The following is a 16,017-nucleotide window of genomic DNA, read 5'->3' as shown; positions in this document are numbered from 1 at the left end:
GCACCAGAATTTATGAAAGACTTTTTTCTGCCCTGCCAGCCATTCCTCAGCAATTGCTGATCTATGAGGTCAGAGATGGGTTACCTCTGAAGCTATCAGAAGCTACTCAGTTACCACGCTGCTATTATTCTGTCTAATCTAAAACCAGGGCAGCTGAAAAGAAAAATCTTCCTTGTGAGAAAAAAGCATAGAAAAATATGGCATGCAATCACAAATAATTATCAAAGACCCTGCATCCTTTCAAAAGCACTTTATTTACTGTGTTTTTCACTATAAATATAACAATGAAGAACAAGGTCTTATTTCTTTTTAACAAACCTCTTAATAGAAAAAGAAAAGTCTGAATGAGTCTACAAAGCTTTAGCAAATACAACTTGGCAATAAGGCACACTATGAGGAGTTAAAAGTTTACACCTATGTTAAGCCAGACTGCACTTCACTGACGCATGTTTTTTTTTTATTTGTTTGTTTTGTTTTTTGCCTTTTTGTTAATTCCAAAGGCAGCTAAATCATTGTTGGACTCTCCGGACAAAACTAACATGCAGAGTTGCAACACGACCAGCTAAAAATGCCAGGGTTGTAACACTTCAATGAGCTAGCTTTTAATCCTTGCTGAAACTGCTAAAAAGTAGCTGAACATGAAGGTTCTTTGTGTTCCCACTCATAACACCAAAGTACATTAGGTTACAGATTAGAAGATTACAATAAATGTTAAAAGCTAAAAAACTATTGCTCACTTTGGCAAAAAAAAAAAAAGTAATACAAAGAGGAAAAAAATATATTTTTCTACTTTTGTTACTCTGACTTTTATCCCTACTCAAGTTGTAAATAAGTAAAGAAATATATTATACCTTTTTTTTACTTCATACATAACAAATGTAATGCATATATTAAATATATATATATTTATCCAGACTTTCCGTCTTCATCATAAAAGCAGTTAACAGCAGTTAGTCCTCTACATGAAGTCCAGTTTAATTGGAGCAAAAAAAGGGACAACTTGGAGTGAGATTATGAGCTCAAGACAACACGGTTGCTTTTCATTTAACATCTTGGAACAAATAACTTATTTTATCAACAGTCCAATTTTCCCCACAACTTTCAGAGTTGTGTGTGGTAATCAAAAATGTGGAAAATAAAAGAATATTCCAAATGAAAAGATGGCAAAACAGGAACTAAAACTGAACTGAAAATACAAGTCTACATTAAAAAAAGGTTTTATATACAGCGGAGAAAATAAGTATTCAGTATAAGAAAATGTTCTTAAGTGGCCTGTTGACACAATTTTATACCTTTTGACTTTAATAACCCAAGTTATGTAAGTATGCAGAGAAATCAAAGTGTTTCTATAGGGAATAAATATTGAACATGTGAATGAAAGGAAGTAAAAACAAATAAAAAGCTAAGAAAACATCTGAAATCTAGGAGTATTTGAAAAGCAATCTTGTTTCTTATTATTTCAAATTAGTATTGGGAACTCTGTTGATTTCAAAGAAAGAGAAAAAAGTCTTTATTGGCTAAGTCAATCACTGGACTTTAATCCAGTGGGATATCTATAAAGAAAGAAAAGAAAGATTTGAAGTCAGCATGTAGACAACATCTTGAAGTTGTAATTACCAAAACAAGTCTTGTCTCTTGAGAAATGGGCAATTCAGTAAACATCTTCAATACTTATTCCCTGAGTTCCCACTCTGGCTTCCACACTAAATTTGAAATCATGTCCTTTGTTTGTGTTGACTACTTGGGTTGTGATCACCATAGACTTGGCGCTAACTACTGGAAAACGTTGACAGGTTCAGAACATATTTTCACCGCTGTTTATGTGACTGTAATGACAGTGACTTCCTGATTAGCAGCTGCTTGAAGTAGTTTGGAGGTTTCACTACATTCAGCACATTGCATGCCTTCTTGCATATTTAAGAGTGAGGTATTGCTCCAGTTTTAAACTTCTTGCAAGCAAAGTTTGAAGTTTCACAAGTGCCCCAAAAAACATATCTTAAAGACTTTCTTTTTTTCGTCGGCAAAGTAAAACTCACACATTAATAACACACTTCAAAACAAACAGCCAAACTAGTCATGTCCACTCATGAGTTCATGCTCTGTATTTAATATCTCTTCATTTCAAGGTGGCGTTTCCATGCCAGTTATAAATATGTTTAAGTGCACCTCGGTCTAGAGCGATTTGGAGGAGGAGAAATAAAGAGGGAGGCAGGAGTGTTACTGCAGAGTCATTCTGACATCTGACTCCAGAGGCTCAAACCCACTCATCTCACTATGATACAGTAATAACAAAAATAAAGTTCACTGGAAATACAAATAGAAGAAGACTCAGGTGCCGTGCACAGATGGGAGTCTGTTCCTTCTGGTGTCAACCTCACAGCCCTGTTTTGTTTCTAAAGGCACGTACTGTACGGTGATGTAAGGCACTGTAGCCAAGCGCAAAGAGCCTCTCTGAAGTCATCAGATTGGAGTGTATTAAGTATTTGGTTGGCAAAAATGGAGATGGGCCAAGCAGTGTAGGAACCCAGTTCTTAAAGAAAAACAAACATATTTGTTCACCTTTCAAGACTCAAGCATTTCATAACAACAATTAAATATACTTAAATGAAGGAAAACAAACATCTATTCAGTCTTAGTCCCCTATTAATACAGTTTCTAATGATGGGGAACATCTAAAGGCACATGATGTATTCCAGTTTGCTCTTCATTTTTGTGCCTTTTGGACTCTTATCTTTAAAAGGTACACACACACAAAAAAAACTGCAGGGTAATTTTTTTTTTACCACAAATGTTGGATTTCTGCTGTTGGGAGAGTGTTTAGGTACTTTCAACCAATCATTTAGTCAACAATCGTGACCGAGGTTGTCGGTTTAGAGAGAGACATTTTGAACTACGAAACAACCTGATCAAACATTGCTGGATGAAATACCAAAGGATAAGATGGTAAATTAATGCTGTGTTATTATGTTTATGTCAGTGGGTTGTGTTATTATTTTCCACAACACTAGTGTTAGCATTAAAGAACAAGCTTAGTCACTCAAGATTAACATTAGCCTAGTACCTGTCTGCACAAGCTAGTACTAAACCAAAGAATTTGTTACAGAGTTAATATAAATGGGTTGAAGAAACAGGGTTTTACATCTAATTTAAGTTTCTTTGCAATTTTAAAGTTACTACTTTCTTAAATGTTTGTATTCAATTATTTTTGACTTTCGAGTTTAATAAAAGATCTGCTGAAAGAAACAAAATAATAATTTTATAGTGTTGTATAATGAGCATGATTTGTCTTTTATCCAAAATTAATTGTTAGTCACTAACAATCTTTCAGTACATAATCACTTTCCTTTCTTTCTATATCTTATTTATTAAAATTTGATGCTTTTTTATTAATGCTAAGTTAAGCTAAAAATCTTTCAATTGAATCCATTTACATATGCAAGTTTGGATTGATCTACATTTGACCCACAGATTGGTTAGTGATATGCTCTGAAATTAGGTTGTTTTAAACCCAGGAGTTTTTATAGTGTATCAACATTAAGATACATGTTTCAGAAGTTCATAACCAGGGACAAAAGAATCAGGGAACAAAACAAAGACCTAAAACCTTCATTTAAAACAACTGAAACACACAAAACAAACTACACCAAAAAGTACCAATTGGGCACATGGAAAGCAATACACATTCAACCAGCATGGACAGCATCACCTACAGCATGCAAAACTGGCTAGAATACTAGATATTAATGGGAAAAAAAGACTACAAACATGGATATATCCAAAGACAGTGGTATCATCTTATCAGTAGTTCCTGGTTGCCTTTTCCTTCTTTCCATTTACTTCGCTTTCTTTGTTTTCATACATTACACAGTGTATAGATCTGTTTCAGAGAAAAAAAAAAATACCAAGATAAAAAAAAAAGCAAAAGGAATAAAGCATTAATAATGCGTCTTTTCTTCATAAATACTTTAAAAAGTACCGTAAATGTCCCTGCTGCAACAGCAACAAGATGGTGCAATGAAAGAGAGACAATATGTATATTACTGGAGTTGTGGTTACTGTTGCAGGGGAAGCATTTGAAGTGTGTTACAACATTCAGAAAATAAAACAGTGACGCTGTCTAACAGAGCTGCTCCCCTTTCTAGCCCCGGAATATAGAGAGGATGACAGCAACTAATGGAAAATACCAGGCCATAATTTTGTCCCAGTCTTGCAGTCTTAGTATTTGCTACGTATCCCATTAGAGATCAAGTTCAAAAGATGTTTTTGTGGCGTGGACAGATGCTGTTGAGATTCAGTCACTGGATGACTCGATCTGAGCCCCTGTTTCAGTACGACTGGTAGATGTCATGGATGGGCAGTGGGAAGGCCGCGGCGGGGAAGGCTTGGGGCATGGCGTAGCCAGCATAACCTCCATATGCCGTGGCTGCCATGGCGGCGTTTTTCTGCAGGGCAGCCAGAGCGGCTGTGTTTGCGGCATAGTTAGCGATAGGGACGTACCCAGCTCCATACAGGCTGGCAGCGGCTGGGATGCGTTGGACGTTGTGGGCCATGGCGTAGACGGGAGTGATTGGACGGCCCTAGGTAAGGAGGAAGGACAGGTAAACTGGATTTAGATAGGAATAAAGAAAAATTAACCTAGATTTTAAGAGTACCGGTACACATCCGATAAAAAGCTGCTTTGACTTGGATTTTGCAACCTTTGTGTAACCTTGAATAAGATGGGATATTCTAAATCTTTACATCAAAAAAACATATACATGTTCCTGCCAATAACATCCATAACTTTTTCACTTTTTTTTGCATGTTTCAATGTGTGGGGATGTGAATATGTGATAGACCCACTGAAAATGATAATTGAAAAGTGGAAAGAAAATGATAGTGTATTTGTATTTGTGCACAATCCTCTGTGCAATGGCATTCTTGCATTCTACTTTACTATGTTGTAAAGTAGAATAAAAAATTTCAGTGTCCAGATGTGCAAAGTTGGTATATTATTTATAAAAAATGTAAATAAATGAAACCATCTGTCACTTTCCTTTAGTCTCACGATTATGCACTACTTAGTATTGACCCGTCACATAAAAGTCCAATAAAATACTCCTAAGGTTTTGCTTGTAATGAGGCAAAACAAGTAAACATTTATATGGATACTTTTGTGTATGACATTATAAGACACACCTGGAACGGTGGAGGTGTGGACACTGAAGGTAAGACAGTGGCGGCGGCAGCAGCAGCAGTGGCAGCACTGTGTTCAGGGTGCTGCATGGTCAGAGGGTTCATGAGGTGCTCCACTGAGTGCACTTTCCCCTCCTCCATCACTTTGGCTGCAGGAGGAGCGCTGAACACTTGGTACTGTCCACCTAGAGTCGGCAATGCCACTGTGCATAGAGAGGTACAAAAATGAAAGCCTGGATAACAGACAAGGCCACGACAGATTAAACAACATACAACCAGCCATGCTCAAACATGCATCCAATCATGCTTAGTTTAACAGGCTTCAAAAGAAGAGAAGGAGATGATTGAAACAAGAGGGAAAAAGAAGTCACAAAAACAGCAATTGGAGTGTGATTCAGATTATGTTGCTTTTCAACTACGGAAAAGTTGAACGAATACCCTCCTTCACATGCACACATCTTTAAACCACAATGCAAATACAACATCAGTCATTGTTTTAAATGCACAAAAGAGTTTTAAATATGGTGCTGATCCTGTGATTCAACATATACAGAAACCCAAACTCCTCGATCTTGGTCAGTTATGTCTACTTCAGAAAATTGACCAAATGTTGAACAAATAAATACACGATTTTAAAGCAATGACCAGTATGTCAAGTATAATGACGATGTTGACAAAACAACTTAGCATTAGAAAGTAGAAAGATAATACCAGTGTTTGCATGTTGACCTTGATTTTTTTTTTTTATCAAAATTTTTTCTTGTGCCATCTAAAAATAATATGATTTACCAAAAACAAAACACTCTATGAATTTGTTTCACTTTTGCTCACTCTTCACCAAAAAATGAGCCATAGCAAATTTGGTACACCACTCTAAAATGTATAATTATCAACATTCATAGGTAATGCAGCATGTTGACGAACAGGAGTTCTTGTTTTATGTTTTTTTACATATTTTATTATTATTTTATTATTTATTATATTATTTACTTAGGTGTTTGTGGATGGAACTAATGTGACTGAGGTTCAGTTTGTTCATTCACCTTTTCTGCTCTTCCCATTAACGTTCTAGAGACATAGGGTTTCAAAATATTGACTTTATTGTCCTTCAGATACTGTAACTAATTTGGTTTGCTTAAGGTTATTGTCCAGTTGTGTCCAAATGTTAACTTTCTGGTTATCATTTTGAGATGTTGTTTCAATATTTCCGTATCATGTCCTTTCATGATGAAGTTCACTACTCCCTCCTGCAACAAAACACCCACACAACATTATGCTGTTGCCCATACACTTTACAGTATGGATGGTATTCTCAGGTTTGCAAGAAAAAAACATTTGTATATTCATCTCTTAAACGTAGAATGGCACAATGGGTGGACATTCCCACTGTGTTTGCATACAATTGTTTGAGCAGATGAACATAGAACCCTTAGGCACTGGGAAATTCGACCCAGACTTGTTCAGGTCTATAAGCTGATTTCTTTTGATTTCACCATGATGTCAGGAGTGCCTCCAATTACCTCAAATATTGTGAAGCTTAGGAAACATTTAATCATCCTCTGGGATTTGCTAGCTTGTTTAAAGGCATGCTAATCCTAATGTATGACAACTTCTCACTTTGATGAAAGGACCAAGCAACCTCTCTAAAATCTCTTCTATAATTTCAGGATTTAGTAAATAGGGGAAAAAAACGGTCATCTTAATTTGCCTAACATAGAGAACAAAAGATCTAGTATGACATCAACAAATGAGGAAGGTTGAATGCTTTTCTACAATGTATCTGAATATTTATTTTCAGTTGTATGCATTTGGTCCAATTAGTCGTGTTGAGATGTATTCTCATTATTCTGCAGCCAAATAAACAACATATAATTAAGCTGAAAATTTTCAAAAGGTTTTATATTCTTTGAACAGAACTCACATGTGAAAATCCCTGTGTCTTAATCTGAAAATTAACTACAATCCTATTGTTGATACTACTTTACTAGCATAATGCTGTCTTCAGCTCTTCCTTCTTTCAAAACTGATGATATCTGAAGGTATGACAAATTCCCAATTAGTTACTGGAAAGCTGGTTGGACTCTCTGTCAGGACTGAATAAGCAAAACATAGTTAATTACCTTATTATGTAACTACATTTTTTTTTTTGCAATGTGCACCAACAGAGCTATTGAGTTTTCTGTGCTGAGATTTATCTGCCCTGATTGATGTTTCCTTTATGAGTTGAATATCTTCCGAGCATTACCGTCGCTGCACTTCCTTCTTCTTACTGGCAGGAAACAAAGTAGAAAAATTCTCAAACCTTTCTTGTCATGTCCTTCTTCTTTTGGATCAGAGATTATTATTATTTAAGATCAACTTTTCCAAACACTGGCATTATAATTTAGCTGATTGGGATACAGTTTAAATTTGTGAATTAGTTTTGCATTTCAGCTCCATTTTGACTGAAACTATTTAATGAAAACAAATTAAAAACTGGAAATTTGAAACATGTTGGGAAAGACAATTTAATTTTTATTTTTTTTAATTTAAACTATTTCAACCATTATAAAGTCAAATTGGAACTGAGTGAATGCATTATATTGTGGAAGCAGATTCTGTAAGTACAATCCTGTCTAAACAGATAACAGTGCTGTGTGGGGAATTACACACTAATCAAAAGGTTATAAAGAACATAAAATTTTGTCTCAACATTATGGCGATGATGCCTGGCAATTGAAAAACATTTAAGCTGAAAAGCTTGGTGTGACATGTCCAAATTGGGGTATATGTTCTGATATATATTTTTAATCCCTAACTGCTTTTAAATCAATGAATGCATCACTGGTCTGCATTGTTAAATTCCCTCAATGATTAAAACAACTGCTGACCAATGAATCCCATTGTTTTCCCTTGACACAGCACTATTATCAGTCTGAACACTAAACAACACATTTCGTTTTTGATTAGAGGTAGAAAGAGGACTGAAGTAAAGCAGCTACTTTCTGGTCATGCTCACATGGGTTGATATTATGCCTTTATATTCATGACCATCCAGCAACAGCTATCATGCAGATTCAAGAAAGGTTCCGTAAACCACGCAGGACAGAGGTTTAGTAAAGGCTCAGAGATGGGCGATGACATTAATGAGTATGTCTGTCTCACTGACTTGTGCCTGGTTTGATGCCAACTGGGTTGACGGAGGCAGGGAGCTCCAGACTGGGTATCAGTTCATAGGGCTTTTCGGGCTGCTTGGTCTTGCCCTCGTGGTAGCGACTGTAGATGCCACGACCGGCAGAATAACCCCCTAGGTAAGACCCTCGAGGTCCAGGGGTACGATTACCTGAGGCTGCACGACCACGCCCTCGCACGGAACCTGCTTAAAATACAGTTACAGTATAATATGATGATGGGGTTGTGGGCTGGGATTTGTAGATGTTTTGTTGGGCAGCAGGATTTTACGTTGGGTTCAGAAGCTCCACTTGAGAAATTGACCTTTATGTAAGAGACTTGTTAAAGTATTGTTTAAAAACTGGAGGCAGTTAGTATTTTACCTGCAGCTGATAACTCTCATAGCATCTTCAGCTAAAACTTACTTCAGGTTTTAGATGCTAAAGCTAGGAACTAATCTGAGTGGGGTCAAGACCAAAACAGACTATTTTAAAACACTTCAGTCTTAAAAATGTCCTAGCAGTTCATGCAAATGTTATTTCATTTATCCCTGAGTCATTGCCAAATATATATTTGTTGTTAATTTACTATTAAACCTACAATTATTTACACAGGAAACAGATGGTAGGAAGTGCGCCACCAAGTATCTTCCAGTGTGAAACATGTAGTGAGCAGTCAGAGTGACTGTCTGACAGAAGCATTAGTTTCGATGAAAAAAGTCATTGAGGGAAAGACTATTATGTTGATTTCCCATCACTTTACTTTTTCTACCAGTTACCCTAGCTTAAAACCAAATTTAATGTGACATATTGAGTACAGCCTCCAAACTCTATTTTGTAAGTGATAAGAGGCTTTAAAATAAGTATATAACCAATACAACCCAACAGCAGTTTAAATTTAATTAAATTGCAGAAATCACTATGAGATTGCCTCTGGAACCAAGTAATTAAGATTAATACCCAATGATGATTCAAAGAGAGATGCTGCAAGTAAAACATTAACTGCCCTTAACCTATAACCTTTGAGCAGAACTTCAAAAAATGTTGATTAACCTATTTAAGACCAGCGCAGTAGCTGTAGTCTGCTTGTACAAAATACATTTCTCAAAGGATTTGCTCAGAAGTTGGTCGAGAAGCATTGGGGGGAATTTTGGCAATATTCCTGAAAAACAGTTAAATTGTACTCTGAGGTGTTTGGAGCTTTGGTGATAACTCTATAATAACCCAGCATGAAATGGTAGTTGACAGGACAGGAGGAAAAAAGATGGTGTTAGAAGATGTAATGGCAAGAAAACTAATTGTTCATTTGAGGTGTAAGTAGGAATATGGACATAAGGGATTACCATTGTTCTGTATCATTGGGGATCCTTTGGAGAGAAAACCAAAACACAATGATTGTTGATAGTCAAAAAGATTTTCCTGCTTCCACCCAAGACCACATTCAGTCAATCATTTAAGGTAATGGGATTAGCATTCATTGGTCCATCAAATTGTTTTGTTTTTGCCTTTGAACAACTGGCCTCCGATTTTGAGCCACAAACAATTAGCTAAATATTTTTCAAAACATTGATCAAAGATTCAATCATAATTTTAGTCATTGTGGACATTAACAAACACTGATGGCTTTTTTAGGTCAACAGAAATCTCTGGAGGGGTACTGGTCCAAAAGGTTTCAGCTATCATCAATATTTACAGATATTTCTTTCTTTCACCAAAATAATACATTTTTTAAAATAAATATTAGTTGAAAAATATTAAAAACAACCAACCTTTCACAAAGTATTCCCTGTTGGGTCCAATAAGTGTGCTGTAAGGGTAACCATAGTAAGCCAACGTGTAGGGGTCACACTGGTAGATGTAGTTCTGCTGGGTAGGCTCTGGTGTAGCAGAAGCTCCTCCTTTAGAGGCTTTCTGACGTGAGTACTGCTCTTTATCTACCGGCTTGGCAAGTGTCACTTCGATGCAGGACCCTTCGATCTCTGTGCCATTGAGGTGGTCCATGGCCAGCACAGCATCATCTCGGGACATAAAGTGGACGAAAGCATAGTCACGGATTTTCTTCACACGCTCCACGCATCCGGGGTTCCACTGGCTGAAAATCTGTTAACAAAAAAAAGGCAATGGCATCTAATTTATTAATAAAATGTCAGTCGGGTTGAGGTATTAAAATAATTTAAATCTTCTTTTAACCATCACTCGCTGTTTTTGTTGTATACAAAAGCAAAATTACAATGACCAGAAAGAAGACCAGTCCCTTCACCACCTGATGTGGCTTTTTGTGTACCAGTTATTTACTCCATAGCTGTTCTTCTTCAGCAAATAAAATATTCAGGGCCTACTAGCAAGGTTTAGAGCTCTGAAATATAGCATTTATTGCCTCACATTCTGTCATTTTTCACCTAACTTTTCTCACAGAACTTCAAAAACACTCTTACATACTCAATACCCCCCAAAAATGTAAGGAATAAGAATGAGAGTGTATATCCTACGTTTCTGATTGTCTCCTCGCTGGTCTCCATCATTAGATTCCTAACGTAGAGTATCTTTACTGTCTCCATCACGTCTTCATCTACGTCAATCTCTGGCTCAGCCCAGTCCACTGCGATCTGGTGGCCCCACAGCTGAATTCTTCCCGGCATCAACTTTCTGCGAGCCATGGCGGCTGCTCGATGTGATTCATACTCTACAAATGCAAAGCCACGGTTCTTCATCTTGTCAGCAGCACTGGCGTAAACTATCACGTCTAATACGCCTTCCGTCACTTTGGAGACTTCCTCCAGGATCTCCTCGCGCTTCTTGGTTTTGGGAATCCCACCGATGAAAAGACGGCAGTTGTCCACCGAGGAGCAGACCCCCAGCAGCCGGCCAGGCCGCACCTCATAGTTATTGAGCTCCCGTACTGCTCTCTTGGCTTCATGTTTTTCTGTGTACATAACAAATGCGTACCCCCGGTTTTTCCCATCAAAGTCCATCATAAGGCGCATCTCATAGATGCGGCCTACTGTCTCAAACACCGGGACCAATTCGTCCTCGTAAACGTCTCGTGGGATCTTGCCAACGAAGATTTCACATCCTCGAGGAGGAGCTGGACCACTCCAGCCTGGAGGGGGCCCGTATTTACGCTGACCGTTTTCTTGGACCATACCGTAGCCAGTGCGCTCCATCAAGGACAACAGTGCAGCCTCATTGGGAGCTCCTGCAACTCCCTCTGGGAGGGTGATCTGTCCTTGGAGTGGATGGAAGGAGGCACCTGAAGGTTTGGAGGGTTTGGAGGGTGTAGAGTTGTTGCTCATGTTTGATGAGGAAACGGGATCTTCCGCTGTCATTCTGACAAGACCATCCAATCAGATTTTGGGCCTGGAGACAAAAAAGAAGGACAAAGTTTTGTAAATCAATTTGTAAAAGGAGAAACGAGACAAAACAAGAATAATGATGCTGGTCTATATTAATAAATTAGAAAAAAAATTATTTAACAAAAATGTTTATTTCACCTATTCAATATAAATATAGTGAATATAGTGAAATTATTACTACATAAAAACATAATACAGAATGATACATTTAAAGTATTATCAAAAATGATTATGTCTTAAAGTCAACGAACAATTCAGATTCTAAGAAGATGAGGGCATTAAATAAGACGAACTGCAAAGCACTGGGGTTTAGGGTATTAAACCAGACATTGGGTCTTTTGGCAGTGTGGGCAAAAACCACAACCTTCTGGAAAATGAAACTAACACCTCCACACAGTTCTCCCAAGAGGGAAGCTTTCCCTTTCTTAAAAAACATCCTGGTAGAAAGCTGGAGTGATTCTTCACTTGGTAACCAGCAGATGACATGACTTTCCAAATCATCACTGACTGTGGAATCTTCACACTGAACCTGAAGCAACTCAGATTATGTAGCCCTCCATATTTTATCCAGATGGTGAAACATTGATTTTTAAATAAAATGCAACGGTTGACATCAATTGAAAGGAGAATTTGGTCCACTGAGCAACAGCCCATGTTCTGAATACGTATGGGTTGTTGAGCTTAAACAATATATCTTGTGAAAATCCCTCAAACTCTTGAATGAGCGTTACTTTACAATTGTTTGAGGGTTATGTCCGTCCGTGTTGCTTGTGAAATCTTTGTTCTTTGTTCACCTTTTTTATACACACAACTTTCAATTAATTTGCCTGGAAATGGCTAGCTTCTGTAGTCATCAAAAAGGACCACATAAATGGTTGAACTATCATTCTTTGTGTAATGAATCAATGTAATATGAATTTAAGAAAACTGTTCCCTGTTGAATTATATGACAAGACATGTTAGAATTTATGTGACCTGAACACAAGTAAAAATACAGCACCTATAAATCCTAAGAGCTCTTTCCCTATCAGTTGTTTTACAACCTTGTTTTGTTGAGTCCCTCAGATCCACTGGTGACCTATGACCCCATCATAGAGAATGAAGGGCTGTAAACCATGAAAACTCCAGCTCAAGGTTCATTGAGTTGGTCACATGCTCAGTGTGTGTGGGTGTGTGTGTGTGTGTGTGTGGGGGCGAGCGTGCGCGCGTGTGTGTGTGCGACACATATGTGTAAGAAATAACGAGGACGGCTACAGTAAAGCTAAGTGAGGTATTATGGGTGAAATACAATGCCATACGGTGTCACAAATATCTGCACAATGGTTGCTCGTACATAATAATCTGTTGCGCACACGCACACTCTACATAATGCTGCTGGACTTTCAACCCTCTTATCAATATGAATGTGATGCATGCAGGTGCAGTTTCACTGTGTGTATTTCTCTGTGTGTGTCCTTTCATTAGGAGGGCCGGCCCTAAAAGAGCAACTGAGAAAAATCAGAAATCGGCTTCCCAAACATAAACCTCTTACTTTCTTATTTTCCAACACAGCCAGCATTGAGAACGGAAAAATCCACAGGTTTTTAAATCTCCAAATCTCCTTGCAGCACACAACATCATAGCAGCCAATTACAGCCTCCGCATTACTACTGTGTTATAGTTACCTTAAAAGTCCTTAGTGAGCGTTATAAAACTAGATTTTTTATTTATTTTTTTTGTTAGGCAGTTATAATGCCCTTGACTTTAATGGTAACCGAAAGCTGTCAACAGAGGTGAAAACACCTCAAGGCCAAGTAGCCATGGTAACATGCACAGTCATTTGACCTGACCCAACATCCAGTTCTCCTAGTCACCCACACATTCATGCACCTGTTGGTCATTTCTCCAAGACAGGAGAGCTTAGGGTTAACAAAAAGTAAGTCCCAAAACAATTCAGTTTACAAAACATTATTTTTAATAAAAAGAAACACGCTGCAAATCATGTCTGAAGCAAAAACTTTAACTGTTCTTAACATGAACTCTTTAAAAGTAGGTCTGTGCAAGAAGACAATACCTAACAGAATTATATCCTCATTTGTCCTTCATATGCAATTAAATTAATCTTATTTTACACTAGCCTATTAAAATGACATATGGTGTGAATATGTATATAGTTACTTTCTGACATCACTGATGCTCAAGCTTTCAATTGATGTCCCAGCAGCTTGCAATATTTAAACCTCTCAGTAATCATTTGTCGATTTTGTCATTTTCTACTTGCCTGCTGTCATGCAGGAGTTCTCTACGTACATTGAGAAAAAAATATTCTTGTTGGTAGAAATGGGATAAGGAGCTTCATGATTCATACCTCTCTGCAATGTTCCCAATTATCATTATCAAGTGAAAAATATTGTGACAAGAATTGTCTTTTAGAAAATTTACACTCAGGTGCATTCCAATTCCTGATGTGTACAAACCAGCTAATAAACAAACTTGTCTGTTTGCATATATTTCTGGTTGTGAGAACAAAGACATTCATGGTGTGGAAAAAGCTAACCCTTATTTTGCTAATGCGGATTGATTATTACAGTTCGTCAATACAATTAGCATTTCTGTCAAGCAGCCGACTGCAGGCTAGCTACCCGACCTGACTGTAATAATCAGAAACTAATTTACCAAAATGAAGCTCATTGAACTGGTGTAGCTTTATTCTGCACAGTAATCAGCTGAAAACTTCTGCTTCACTTATTGTTCATGCTATGTTTATACCACAGTATAAAAACCTAAATACAATTATATAAATGGCATAGAAAACATGATCTGAACTTTAGTGGTAATATTATTTTAGAAGCAGTTGGCATATTTATTGTTTTAAATAAAAGTAAATTAATGATGTATTTAATTTCTGTGTAAACAGCATATTTTCATAGCATTAAAATCATATACTGACCCAAGATTATTCCTTACTTCCTCTGATCTGAAAGTAATAAAGTGAGATAAAGCTGTAAAGACAGCAAAGTTAGAGTGGATTTATAATCTAATCATATCTAGAAAATGTAGTAAAATCCAAAGTCAGCCAAAAACTATGAGATGGGAGTGAATGCATTGCAAAGGATATTGCAATGCACTCATTGCATATTAAATTTTCCTAGTGAGTGAAAGAAGCCAGGAGGAAACCTGCAGCAGAACCTAGTAGATAATTAACCTCAGTCAAATCACAGCCTATTATTCAGAGGAGATAAAGATTTACAGATGATGACTCTTATGGAAAGATGATCTAGGTGAGATTTCTCAGCTTTAACTCTAAGCTCTTACAGGAAGGGCTAACATTGGTCAGGTTAAACATAATCAGAGCTCAGACACAGAGTTCACCTGGTCAAAGGTTATGAACTTAAATGTTAAGGAAGTTAGTGTTTCAGTTATTGTGGAGATTGGCCATTACCTTACGTTCATGATTGATAGAAGCACCTGATTCTCTGCATATTTACCCTTATATTGGAGAATGGATTGTTTTATGAGTGGAGAGGAAGGGCTTTATGGACTTTCTTCGGGACCATTTTATGAATCTAGATTGACTACTGCTGAAAAATACTTTTTGCCCAGATATAAACAAATTATTCATAGCTCTGACATTAAATAACCTCTGTCATTGATGTTTTTTCCACATTATCTGGCCAAATAACAAATCTCCTACCTGTTCACACTAGCCATCAGTTAGAGGTATCAATTTATACCAAGGTTGTGAAAAATAGTGGATTCAAAACCCTTAAGCTATCCTACTCTTTGGTTCAAAGTCCTTGAAAAGTGACCAGAGTATCCTCTGGTTTTATGGAACAGAGTTACACAGCTCTGCCCCTCCTCCATCGGTTGCAACAAACTAACTAAATTTTTTCCTCTCAGGAAAAAAAAAAAGCAAAAATTTGGCTGCTGTTTAATTTCAGTTAAAAAAATGGATACTAATGCTTTGGAAACTAAAGTAGCATCACCGACCTCTCTTATCAAGGTAACGCCGAGCTGAACTGCGAATCCTACCTGAGCAGATAACCTATTAATCTCAGCTGATATTATTTTGCTAAATTTTTATTACTTTAACAAAACAGAACTATAAAAAGGGATACTATTTTGCACTTCAACCTTACATTAAAACTATGACAATATGAAACCATGGTATTTTTACTCAAGCTTATTGTATCGTCCGAAGCCAAACTGCAACATGTGCAAGAGCAGGAAACACTACTAATGTTTAGCTGACTGTTGCATGAACTGATCCTGAGCCGGCGTACTGTCAGAACCAGGCCAAAGGAAAGAGATATCTTTGTTGAATGCACACATGGACACGTGGAGGCAATCGATTAGCAGTG

The 16,017-nt window shown here is 37.2% G+C and overlaps 1 protein-coding gene across 11 annotated transcripts in view; it reads right to left on the bottom strand.

Annotated features, from left to right (window-relative positions):
• Positions 1 to 235: 235 nt before the first annotated feature.
• rbm47 (RNA binding motif protein 47) overlaps positions 236 to 16,017 on the bottom strand; it is a 45,256-nt gene continuing 29,474 nt past the window's right edge. For 6 of the 11 annotated variants that reach the window (XM_028017218.1, XM_028017219.1, XM_028017220.1 and 3 more), the window contains 6 exons: positions 10,814 to 11,681; positions 10,094 to 10,424; positions 9,668 to 9,691; positions 8,324 to 8,533; positions 5,179 to 5,378; positions 236 to 4,577 (listed from right to left, as the gene is read on the bottom strand). In XM_028017218.1, coding sequence (XP_027873019.1) covers positions 4,326 to 4,577; positions 5,179 to 5,378; positions 8,324 to 8,533; positions 9,668 to 9,691; positions 10,094 to 10,424; positions 10,814 to 11,650 — 1,854 coding nt within the window. In that variant the 5' untranslated portion in view covers positions 11,651 to 11,681 and the 3' untranslated portion in view covers positions 236 to 4,325. The remainder of the gene's footprint in view (positions 4,578 to 5,178; positions 5,379 to 8,323; positions 8,534 to 9,667; positions 9,692 to 10,093; positions 10,425 to 10,813; positions 11,682 to 16,017) is intronic. The other 5 variants (XM_028017224.1, XM_028017226.1, XM_028017227.1 and 2 more) reach the window with 5 other exon arrangements.

Source organism: Xiphophorus couchianus, chromosome 5 (genome assembly GCF_001444195.1).
Source record: "Xiphophorus couchianus chromosome 5, X_couchianus-1.0, whole genome shotgun sequence".
NCBI classification, from domain to species: Eukaryota; Metazoa; Chordata; class Actinopteri; order Cyprinodontiformes; family Poeciliidae; genus Xiphophorus; species Xiphophorus couchianus.
This window is presented reverse-complemented; position numbering and strand designations above follow the sequence as displayed.